Genomic DNA, 13,231 nt, shown 5'->3' on the forward strand with positions numbered 1-13,231 from the left:
CTGCTCTCTTACACCTGGCTGGTGATGGAATACCTGCTCTCCATCTCAGGACAGCCACAGCAGCTGCTCTGTACTGTGAACCATACAGTGTACACGGTACTCTGGGTGTCTTATGTGGCTGTATTATCCCTATTATAAGTTTATGTGTGTTTGCGTACTGTAACTTCTTGCCAGGAATTGGGGAAAATTTACAAGGTAAGAGCAAATGGCTACATTTGATGGTGTAAACAGTTATATTTACTGGTTTTAAACTGTTACATTTGCTAATTTGAAAGACAGTTTTACAGGTTTCCATGTGTCAATTACATTAAATATTTAAGTTATTCTGAGTTGAATAAATCATCTGAATTAAAGTTAATAGTTACAAATTACAGACCACAAACTACAGACCACAAACTAGTTTACAGTCAGTTTTTGGAGATGGTTCAAAGTAGTGTATTCCTTCATTTATATTTAAATATTTAAATCAATATTTCACTGATATTTTGGTCAGATGCTACTTTGAATATTACCTGATATAATGTAAATAAGTGTGACTTTCTTTTCAGTCTTGCAGACCTGTTCAGACGGAGCTCAGTACTAAAGCTGTCTACAGGTGTTGAGTGTGCAGTGTGAGGATTGGTGCCCTCTGCAGGTATGACTCAGAGTAACTGCGAGACACAGCAGCCCCGCAACCGCATGAGGCAGTTACGGGACCGCATAACTGAGCGATCGCTCCGCATGCGTAACATCAACCATCGCCATGTCCGAGCCTTCTTCACGAAGAATGCCTTCGTCATCCTCACTGTCACTGCTGTCATCATTGGTCAGTGTGTGTGTTTGTGTCATCATTGGTCAGTGCGTGCATGTGTCTGTGTGTGTGCATATATGTGTGCATGCTAGGTAGATGTGTGTGTTTGCATAGCTGTGTGTGTGTGTTTATGAGGTGATGAACAGAAATAAACTGTTATATAGCATCCATATGATTCCTGTGGAAGTTCCCCTAGAGACATCCACATGAATGATACCAGGGGTCAGGGGTCAGGGTTCAGGGTTCAAGGTATACACAAATTAACTAATACATGAAACTAAGAATCAGGGTTCAGGCTTCAGGGTATACCCTAATTAACTCATACATGACGCTAGGGTTTGGCCTTCAGGGTATACCCTAATTAACTCATACATGACGCTAGGGTTTGGCCTTCAGGGTATACCCTAATTAACTTATACATGACAATATCTGTGTTGTAAAGAACTACCCATAATGAAGTCAAACAATTACTTAAGGTGTAATGAAATCAGGGTTTAATTAATGCTTCATGAAATCTGATGGTGAAGTCAGAACTTATTAAATAAATTAAAATGTCTCATACTCTTCCACATACACTGATGTCCACGGACTGCAGGTGTAACTGTAATACTGCAGGTGTAACTGTAACGCTGCAGGTGTAACTGTGTAACACTGCAGGTATAACTGTAATGTTGCAGGTATAACTGTGTAATGATGCAGGTGTAACTGTGTAATGTTGCAGGTGTAACTGTGTAATGATGCAGGTGTAACTAATGTTGCAGGTCTAAATGTGTAATACTGCAGGTGTAACTGTGTAATGTTGCAAGTATAACTGGGCTTGTGCTGTGTGATGCAGGAATAGCTCTGGGCTTCGCATTGCGGCCCTTTAAGATGACCTACCGTGAGATGAAGTACTTCTCATTTCCTGGGGAATTGCTGATGCGCCTGCTGCAGATGTTAGTGCTCCCCCTGCTGGTGTCCAGTTTAATTACAGGTACATGGCACCACTGGACACAAAACACATACACAACACAATACAGCACAGCAGGGCACAACACACAGCACCACAGTGCACAGTAGAATACACCCCAACAAAACGCAACACAACTCAACACAACACAATACAGCACAGCATGACACAACACAACACAACACCAAGCCATGCATTGCAAAATAACAGGACATAATACCTCAAACATAATGTAACTCAATTACATGATACTATAAACAAAACAATACAAACTAGAACCACAACACAACACAATGGAAAACAAGGCAAACCCGCAAAAATACTTTTTAACACAACAATATGATCCATTCCACTGTGAGGTGTTGGGCTCTAGGTGTTTATGTTGGGGGGTCCTGTTAGTGTTAATTTCCTTTGTGTTGAGTTTCTGTTAGTAATAGGTTTCTGCTGATAGCGTGTTTCTGAAAGTGAGTTTTTCCATTTGGTGTTGAGTTTATGGTGAGGGTGCTCGGTTTTGCTGAGGGTGTTGAGTTTATGGTGAGCGAATTTATTTATTTATTTAAATAGTTGTATTTTAGTAATATCCTCCTGGAGGTGTTGATCTGAATGTGAATTTGATTTGTGTGGGCATTGGATATGCCTGTGTGTGTGTGTGTGTGTGTGTGTGTGTGTGTGTGTGTGTGTGTGTGTGTGTGTGTGTGTGTGTGTGTGTGTGCATAGGTGCTTGAAGTTTTGGGGAGAGCTGTGAAAAGCTGAACGAGGAAAGCATTCTGGGGGAGGGGCTGATGAATGTGTGTGGTGTGTGTGTGTGTGTGTGTGTGTGTGTGTGTGTGACTTCAAAAACGCATGAGGTCAGATGTCAGAGTGACCATGGTGCAAAGCAACAAAAGACTCTTTGAATGAACACTAACACATGTCCCTCTCTCTCTCTTTAGCCCTCTCTTCCTCGCTCTTTCTCCCTCTCTCTTTCTCCCTCTTTCTCATTCTCTTTCTTCTCCCTCTTTCTCTCTCCCTCCCTCCTTGACATACTGTAATATTTAAATTGTCGATTTATTTTTAACTGTGTAACTGGAGTTAATTATGGCTCTGTCTATAACACTAACCCTAAACCTGGGGATAACACTAAACCTTAAATCCCAACTCTAAAACTGCGGATAACCCTAACCCTTAAACTCTTACTCTAAACCTGAGGATTACCCTAACACTTAAACCCTAACCCTAAACCTGAGGATAGACACAACCCTTAAACCCTAACCCTAAACCTGAGGATAAACACAGCCCTTAAGCCCTAATCCTAAACCTGAGGATAACCCTAACCTTTAAACCCTAACCATAAACCTGAGGATAACCACTAAACCTTAAACCCTAACCCTAAATCTGAGGATTACCCTAACCCTATATCTGGGGGGGGGGGGGGGGGGGTTCCCTCAAGAGAAAGATTTTAAAGAGTTCTTATTGATTTATTTCTTATTGGAATTAGATTTTTGCATGTTTTGTTATAAACCACCCACTCCCCATGGAGATCAGAAGATAATCTAATACATGAACACAAACAAGCTTCTGTCTGACAGTGGGAGACTCCTGAAGCTATTGTCCTAAATCTGTATCAAATGACTTAAACAGCAGAGAGACGGAGGTGGAGGGTGGGGAGGTGGGGCACCAGGGAGATGTAAAGGGTTGTAGAGAGGAGAGAGAGAGAGAGAGAGAGAGAGAGAGAGAGAGAGAGAGAGAGAAATTCTTACTTCTATAGTTTCAGATCTCCTCACTCAAGTCTTGAATTTCCTGCAGACTACAGCACACAGTAATCATGCAGAAAATGTAAACCAACTAAGGAAACACTTGCCTCTGAACTGTGTGTGTGTGTCTGTGTGTGTGTGTGTCTGTGTGTGTGTGTGTGCATGTGTGTGTGAACTGTGTGTGTGTGTCTGTGTGTGTGTGTGTGTCTGTGTGTGTGTGTGTGTGTGTGTGTGCGCATGTGTGCATCTGTGTCTGTGTGAAATAATCTCTGTCTCTAAACTGTGTGTGTGTGTGTATGTGTGTATGTGTGCAGTAATCTCTTTCTCTGAACTGTGTGTGTGTGTGTGTGTGTGTATGTGTGTTAGTGTGTGTGTGTGTGTGTATGTGTGTATGTGTGCAGTAATCTCTTTCTCTGAACTGTGTGTGTGTGGGGGGTGTGTGTGTGTATGAGTATGAGAATGTGTGTGTGTGTGTGTGTGTGTGTGTGTGTGTGTGCAGTAATCTCTTTCTCTGAACTGTGTGTGTGTGTGTGTGTGTGTGTGTGTGTGTGTGTGTGTGTGTGTGTGTGTGTGTGTGTGTGTGTGTGTGTGTGTGCATGTGTGTGTGAACTGTGTGTGTCTAATGAGTTTAAGGTCATGGTTTGATGGTTTGAGTCTCGGACTGAACACTCAATGCACCATTAACTGCTTCTCACACCACCTTCTGTTTGATGAATTTTCCTTTCTGTTATATAGTGGAGTCACAGCTTTAATGGATTAAACACACACACACACACACACACACACACACACACACACATACTCATACTCACACACTCACACACACACACACACACACACACACATGCACATGCTCACACACACACAAACACACTCACAGTCACATACACACACTCATACACACACACACACACACACACTCACACATGCGTGTGTTTGTAGGCATGGCTGCCCTGGACAGTCGGGCGTCGGGGAAGATGGGCGTGCGTGCAGTGGTGTACTACACCACCACCACCATCATCGCCGTCTTCATCGGCATCATCATGGTGCTGATCATCCACCCGGGGAAAGGAGCCAAGGAAGAGTTCAGCACAGAGCACAGTGTGGAGCAAGTGAGCCCTGCTGATGCTTTCCTCGATCTCATCAGGTACTGGGGGAGGGGACAGTGAGAGAGAGTGATAGATAGATAGATAGATAGATAGATAGATAGATAGATAGATAGATAGATAGATAGATAGATAGATAGATAGATAGATAGATAGATAGATAGATAGATAGATAGATAGATAGATAGATAGATAGATAGATAGATAGATAAAATCAGTAGGTGAGTTAGCGTTAGATCAGTAAGATCAGTGGGTGAGTTAGGGTTAGATCAGTAAGATCAGTGGGTGAGTTAGGGTTAGATCAGTAAGATCAGTGGGTGAGTTAGGGTTAGATCAGTAAAATCAGTAGGTGAGTTAGGGTTAGATCAGTAAAATCAGTAGGTGAGTTAGGGTTAGATCAGTAAAATCAGTAGGTGAGTTAGGGTTAGATCAGTAAGATCAGTAGGTGGGTTAGGGTTAGAGCAGTAAGATCAGTGGGTGAGTTAGGGTTAGATCAGTAAGATCAGTGGGTGAGTTAAGGTTAGATCAGTAAGATCAGTGGGTGAGTCAGGGTTAGATCAGTAAGATCAGTGGATGAGTTAGGGTTAGATCAGTAAGATCAGTGGATGAGTTAGGGTTAGATCAGTAAGATCTATCTCTAACATCTACTGACCAAAATCATGTTTTTTTCTTATGAATCTCTCTTTATCACTCTTGCTGCTTTCTTTTTTAACAGAAATATGTTTCCTCCAAACCTAGTACAAGCCTGTACCCAGCAGGTAAAGCCATTACACTGTCTGTGGTTTCCAGAGTTAACCCTAACCCTAACACTAACTGTCATAACCCTAACCCTAACACTAACTGTCATAAACCTAACCCTAACCCTAACCCTAACTGTCATAACCCTAACCCTAACCCTAACAATAACTGTCATAAACCTAACCTTAACCCTAACACTAACTGTCATAACCCTAACCCTAACACTAACTGTCATAAACTTAACCCTAACCCTAACACTAACTGTCATAAACCTAACCTTAACCCTAACTGTCATAACCCTAACCCTAACCCTAACAATAACTGTCATAAACCAAACCCTAACCCTAACACTAATTGTCATAAACCTAACCCTAACCCTAACTGTCATAACCCTAACCCTAACACCAACTGTCATAAACCGAACCCTAACCCTAACACTAACCGTCATAACCCTAACCCTTACCCTAACCCTAACACTGTCATAACCCTAACCCTAACACTGTCATAACCCTAACAAAGTCATAACCCTAACCCTAACACTGTCATAACCCTAACCCTAACACTGTCATAAACGTAACAGTCAGAACACTAACACTGTCATAACCCTAACCCTAACCTTAATCCTAACACTGTCATAACCCTAACCCTAACCCTAACACTGTCATAACCATAACCCTAACCCTAACCCTGTCATAACCCTAACCCTAACACTGTCATAACCCTAACCCTAACACTGTCATAACCCTAACCTTAACCCTAACACTGTCATAACCCTAACACTGTCATAACACTAACACTGTCATAACCCTAACCCTAACCGTAACCAGCCTTGTTACATACACCACCACAGCACCAAGCACTTACCCTTACACTTCATTTTGTTTGCACTCTTCTTTTTTTGTCTTTCCCTCTCCCTCTCTCTCCTCTCCCTCTTGTTCTCTTTCTTTCTCTCTTTCTTCCTCTCTCAGTTTAGGACCCAGTATGGTAAGCGGGTGGTGACAGTGAAGGTGGTGTTGAATGAGAGTGCCTCCGCTCTAGCTAATGGCTCGGGGGCGGTCCGTTACGAGGAGGAGATCCCAGTTCTGGGGACAGTGAATGGCATCAATGCGCTGGGCTTGGTGGTCTTCTCCATGTCCTTCGGCCTCACCATCGGCGGGATGAAGGAACAGGGCCAGCCCCTGCGGGACTTCTTTGACTGTCTCAACGAGGCAATCATGAGGCTCGTTGGCGTTATAATGTGGTGAGTAGGGGCAGAGGGCAGAGGGCGTTCAGAGGACACAGGCCTCTGGGGTCAAAAGATCAAATGATTCACATCTTTAAGCAGTTGGCGGTCTTGGTTCACACAGAGCCACACAAAAGAAACACACAGAATGCGACTCACATTCCTCATTCAGGTCGTTGTGTCATCCCGGGCTGGATCTCTGCTCACAGTTCTCATCCTCTCAAGGATTTCATTACTTTCAAAATGCTTTTGTTAGTAATGATGTGCTTTTATTTATGACTTTTTTCACTTTCATGGACATATACAAATTTGAGTGCTGTAGCATTGTTGGTCTTGAACACAAGATTTGTTTGATTAAAGCAATTTTCTTTCAAGTTTAGTTGACAATATCACAGGATACTGGAGTTCAAGAATCAGTTGTGGACAAGTTGATATCAGATAATAAACTTCTGCTTCCACTTTAGTTATAATCAGATGATAAATTCCTGCTTCCACTCTAGTTGTAATCAGACGAATTTACTGAATATATTATCTAGATCAACAGTGGTGACACTGAATGTATTCTCATTGGCTCATAATTTGTCCTTCTTTAATAGTGTCCTAATCTTAACCCTAACCATAACCCTAATTTTAATCTTAACCCTAATTTAGGGTTAAATCATAACCCTAATATTAACCCTAAACCTAACTCTAATCTTAACTCTAAAACTAATCTTAACCCTAAAAATAATCTTAATCCTAACTTGCTCTTCAATTACATTTACAGCAGTTAGCTGACACTTTTTTAATCCAAAGTGATTTACAATTATGAGTGAGTACAACTTGAGCAGTTGAGGGTTAAGGGTCTTGCTCAGGGGAAACAAGGCAGTGGTGGGATTTGAACCAGCAACCTTCTGATTGCAAGTCAAGTAAAATCCCCATGCCCAAAAACCCTGATGCCTGGGACCTTTCTACAGTAACACCTTGACTTCAAGTGTTCAGAAACACTTGAAATAAAATGAATGAACAACAAATACAGAGTCAACATCACAGGTGTTTGCGGAGCAAATTGTACTCCTCAGGTGTAATGTGGAGTGTGTTTTTGGCAGGTACGCTCCTCAGGTGTAATGTGGAGTGTGTTTTTGGCAGGTACACTCCTCAGGTGTAATGTGGAGTGTGTTTTTGGCAGGTACGCTCCTCAGGTTTAATGTGGAGTGTGTTTTTGGCAGGTACGCTCCTCAGGTGTAATGTGGAGTGTGTTTTTGGCAGGTACGCTCCTCTGGGTATCTTGTTCCTGATTGCGGGGAAGATCGTAGAGATGGAGGACCTGTCTGCCATGGGGGGACAGCTGGGTATGTACACCATCACCGTCATCATCGGCCTCCTCATCCATGCCATCCTCGTACTGCCTACGCTCTACTTGCTGGTCACACGCAAAAACCCCTTCGTGTTCATTGGGGGTCTGCTGCAGGCTCTGGTGACTGCCCTGGGCACGTCCTCCAGGTGAGGATGCACCGCACACCTGAACTACCACACACCGCACACCTGATCTACCACACACCACACACCTGAACTTCCATACACCACATATCTGAACTACCACACACCACACACCACACACCTACCACACATCTGACCTACCACACCCCTCCACACACTGCACACCTGACCTACCACACACCTGAACTAACACACCACACACCTGATTTACTATACACATACCACACACCTGACCTACCACGCACCGCACACCTGAACTTCCACACACCACACACCTGACTTACCACACACCTACCACACACTGCACTCCAGAAAGAGCACACTAAGACACTCCAGTCAGATACCAATTACATCAGTGGCTGATGAGGCTCTCCTCCATACCTCACACATTCCACAGATCACACACTCTCCTCCATACCTAACACATTCCACAGATGACACACTCTCCTCCATACCTAACACATTCCACAGGTCACACACTCTCCTCCATACCTAACACATTCCACAGATGACACACTCTCCTCCATACCTAACACATTCCACAGGTCACACACTCTCCTCCATACCTAACACATTCCACAGATGACACACTCTCCTGCATACCTAACACATTCCATAGATCACACACTTTCCTCCATACCTAACACATTCCACAGATCACACAGCTTATCCCCTGTATCCTTCCAATAACTTCACCACACACCTTCACATAACAATGCCTCAGCCTGTAAGGAATCATACCAAAATCATGTGTGCCTGTGTGTATTAATTTTTGTGTATATGTCTGTATGTGTGCATTTGTGTGTGTGTGTGAACAGCTCAGCCACTCTGCCCATCACATTTAAGTGTCTGGAGGAGAACAATGGTATTGATAAGCGAGTGACACGCTTTGTCTTGCCGGTGGGAGCGACCATCAACATGGATGGCACGGCGCTCTATGAAGCTCTCGCTGCCATCTTCATTGCTCAGGTCAACAACATGGAACTCAACTTTGGACAGATCCTCACCATTAGGTACACACACACACACACACACTTATACACACACACACACACACTTATACACACACACACACACACATACACACACACACACACACACACACACACACACACACACACACACACACACAGATATATGATACAGCTGATGGGTTATAACTGAACCCTCTCTCTGTCTGGCTCTATATTCACCTCTCACACACACATACACTGAATGTACTTTATTACAGACACCCATCTGGTAGTGTTCTGGACTTCGTTTGGCATTCCCAATCACAGCCATTCATCCCTGCATACATTCCACTACATTCTCCCAGTGGCCACAAATTCAATGGAGGCACTGACATGCTCTGAACAGCCTGTTCTACTTCGTCCCAGAGATGCTCTACAGAATTAAGATTTGAGAACTGTGAAGACCAAAGAAGGAAAACTCACCATTATGTTCCTTGAACCAATCCAGGACTATATGACCCTTGTGTCATGGTGCATTGTCCTACTGAAAGTGTTCTTCTGAAACCGGGCAATCAGCTGCCATGAAGGGATGAACTTGGTTGGCCACAATGCTTAGATACATCCTACTTTCCAGACACCCATCTACAGGTATCAGAGGATACAGGGTGTGCCAAGAAAACATTCCCCACACCATTACCCCATCTCCACAAGTCTGGACTGTTGACCCCTGACAAGAAGGGCTCATCAATTCATGCTGCTTGTGCCAAATTCTCATGATACTCCATACACTACATACGATAATCTGCATACTCCATACTCATGATACTCCATATACTGTATACTCATGATACTCTATATAATCCATACTCACAATACTCTCTATACTCCATACTCACGATACTCCATATACTCCATACTCACAATACTCCATATACTCCATTCAAAATGCCACAAGGTCGGCTGTTTTTGAAATACTGGTCCTGGTTGGTGTAGGACTGACCATGACCATGTCTAGTCCAGGACTGATGACCATGACTATGTCTAGTCCAGTACTGATGACCATGACCATGTTTAGTCCAGCACTGATGACCATGTTTAGTCCAGCACTGATGACCATGGCTCATTTGAATTGTCCTGTTCTAGTGTGGATTTACATTTCCACAGAACACTCGATGAGCTGATTTTATGCTTATGGTATCATATCTAATTTTCACACATGGAAGCGCTAATCATGAAAGATCCAGCAGAAGTGTGTAACAAAGTGGCCATTCAGTGTACACACATGCACAAACACACACACACAAAAGTTTAAAAATTACTTACACACTTTGGATAGTAGTGGTTCTCACTGTCTTGTGTATTTTTCACATTCTCAGGAAACCAGGAAACCAAGCTTTTATGAGAATAGAATATATACTGTTTACTATTTATTGTTTACTGGTGAAATTTAAATTTTATGTGTGTCTGTGTGTATGTACGTGTTTTTGTGTGTGTGTGTGTGTGTGTGTATGTGTGTATGTGTGTGTGTGTGTGTGTGTGTGTGTGTGTGTGTGTGTGTGTGTGTGTGTGTGTGTGTGTGTGTGTATGTGGGTTTGTTTGCTTGCCAGTATCACAGCAACTGCTGCAAGCATTGGAGCAGCTGGAATCCCACAGGCTGGTCTGGTTACCATGGTGATAGTGCTGACATCTGTAGGACTGCCCACTGATGATGTCAGTTTGATTATCGCAGTGGATTGGTTCCTGTAAGTGCACTATTTTATATCTTATTCACCATGGCACAGTATATGACATGTGCTGCAGGAGACAGCAAAAAGCTTTAGTTACCATCCCTTAGCTTTGGATGTCATATCAAAGCTTTAGATACCATCCCTTAGCTTTAAACATCATACCATAATGTCCTACTACTGTAATGCAAAATAATGTCCTACTACTGCACAATAATGTGCTACTACTGCACAATAATGTCCCACTACTGCACAATAATGTCATATTACTGTACAACAATGTTCTACTACTGCACAATAATGTGGTACTATTGCACAATAATGTCATATTACTGCATAACAATGTTCTACTACTGTACAATAATGTCCTACTACTGCACAATAATGTCCTACTACTATACAATAATGTCCTACTGCTACATCTTTAGTCCTACTACTATACAATAATGTCCTACTGCTACATCTTTAAAAACGTTTTTGACAACTTTAAAACTTCACGCATTACATCCGAGGAGAAGAGTGTCTCATGGAATGCACTGATGCTGCTTCTAACTGGTATTGGGCTTTTGCATAATATCAGCAGACATAAAAGTTTCTTCTGAAACTCAAAGGTCCATGTACTCTGTGTCCAAACACAAGTTCTGCAGGACTAGATGTGAAGAATGACACTCCAGTATCTCTTCTCATGCAGCAAGCAGAACAAATCCCTGCCATTTCCTGTCTCACAACAGCAGTTCCGAAACACAGCTTTTAAAGACTTATTAAAATGCCACAGAGCCCCTTGGTACTCTGGGTACTAAGAACTCAACACCATGTTTTTTATAGTCAAACATTTGTAATGTGTGAAACACTTCAGAAATGTGTACCTGGATCAGTCTGGATCAAACTGAATATGCAAAAGAACTTCACGAAGGCCTGAGTGATAACAAGAGCATACGTAGTGGTATTGTCTCAGGGAAATTAGGTACTGCACACATAATAGTGAACAAAAACTGGTTACCTGATTTTGATTTAGGCAGTGGTCACACGGTTCACCAATACTTGAACAACTCAAATGTTTCAACAAGAACTCGGAAGCCATAACTGTCTATGTTAGAAGGATGCGATATGCAGAAGTATATTGAACAGACATGTAATTGTTAGATGAAATATGAAACTTAACAAGTGTTCTTTCAGTGTTTCATTCACAGCATTTAGCTAACACTTTTATCCAAAGCAAATTAAAATTAAGGCTGATTGTAAATACAATTGTAATTGAGGGTTAAGGGTCTTGTTCAGGGGCTCAACAGTGGCAATTTGAAGTGGTGGGGCTTGAACTGGCAACCTTCCGATTACAAGTTGAGTACTTTAACCCTGAGATACCACTGCCCATAAGTCATAGTTTCATAATTTTTGGCTAAACCTCTTTGTCTATCTCATTCTCTCCATCTGTTTCTCCCTCTCTCTCTGTCTCTCTCTTTCTGTCTGCAGAGACCGTCTGCGAACCACCACTAACGTCTTGGGTGATTCGATCGGTGCAGGAATTGTGGCGCACCTGTCCCGACATGAGCTGCAAGCAGCTGACATGGAGGCAGGGAACTCCGTGTGTGAAGAGAGCAACACCAAGAAGCTGCCATACCATCTGGTGTCTCAGGAGAGCGAGCATGATTGCAACAAACTCCACGACAGCGAGACCAAGATGTAGTGGCTCCACCAGCCCCACCCTCCTGCCCTACCACACCAACCATCTCCTACTCTCCTACCATACTCACCTTAACCAGCCTTCAGTTTCCACACTGTCCCATCCCTCTCTCCACCCAAACTAGTCTCAGTACTGTGAACCAGTAATACAGCACTGTTACCCAATTAGACAGCACTGTCACCCAGTAATTCAGTACTGTGAACTGATCCAGTCATACAGAACTGTGACCCAGTAATACAGTACTGTGATCCAGTAATACAGCACTGTTACCCAGTTAGACAGCACTGTTACCCAGTTAGACAGCACTGTTACCCAGTAATACAGTACAATGAACTGACCCAGTCATACAGAACTGTGACCCAGTAATACAGTACTGTGAACCAGTAATACAGCACTGTTACCCAGTTAGACAGCACTGTCACCCAGTAATACAGTACAGTGAACTGACCCAGTCATACAGAACTGTGACCCAGTAATACAGTACTGTGAACCAGTAATACAGCACTGTTACCCAGTTAGACAGCACTGTAATACAGTACTGTGACTGTTTTAATGGTAACAAAACCAATGTCAATTTGTACAGAAAAAAATAAAAATGGACTGTTTTGATCATTTCCTTGTGTGAATTATTTCTATTTATGATTGCTGAAGTGTGCACAGCAGTGATTGTGTACAGTGAAGGTATAAGAAAACAAATCTTGATTCAGGAAAACATCCGTAACTGTACTGATAAACATCAGACTGACTGCAGTATTTACTGTGGTTATTATTGCGTTGATAAACATCAGACTGAATGCAGTATTTACTGTGTTTATTATTGTGTTGATAAACATCAGACTAACTGCAGTATTTACTG

At 42.6% G+C, this 13,231-nt stretch overlaps 1 protein-coding gene across 3 annotated transcripts in view; it reads left to right on the forward strand.

The window, feature by feature from the left end:
• Positions 1–12,987, forward strand: part of slc1a3a (solute carrier family 1 member 3a) — a 15,678-nt gene extending 2,691 nt beyond the window's left edge. Inside the window, exons 2-10 of one of the 3 annotated variants that reach the window (XM_035526500.1) lie at positions 635–805; positions 1,626–1,763; positions 4,415–4,619; positions 5,294–5,336; positions 6,285–6,556; positions 7,787–8,020; positions 8,836–9,030; positions 10,578–10,712; positions 12,165–12,987. In XM_035526500.1, coding sequence (XP_035382393.1) covers positions 637–805; positions 1,626–1,763; positions 4,415–4,619; positions 5,294–5,336; positions 6,285–6,556; positions 7,787–8,020; positions 8,836–9,030; positions 10,578–10,712; positions 12,165–12,378 — 1,605 coding nt within the window. In that variant the 5' untranslated portion in view covers positions 635–636 and the 3' untranslated portion in view covers positions 12,379–12,987. Of the gene's footprint in view, positions 1–548; positions 806–1,625; positions 1,764–4,414; positions 4,620–5,293; positions 5,337–6,284; positions 6,557–7,786; positions 8,021–8,835; positions 9,031–10,577; positions 10,713–12,164 lie in introns of all 3 variants that reach the window. The other 2 variants (XM_035526499.1, XM_035526501.1) reach the window with 2 other exon arrangements.
• Positions 12,988–13,231: the final 244 nt, after the last annotated feature.

This window comes from Electrophorus electricus, chromosome 5 (assembly GCF_013358815.1).
Source record: "Electrophorus electricus isolate fEleEle1 chromosome 5, fEleEle1.pri, whole genome shotgun sequence".
Taxonomy (NCBI): Eukaryota; Metazoa; Chordata; class Actinopteri; order Gymnotiformes; family Gymnotidae; genus Electrophorus; species Electrophorus electricus.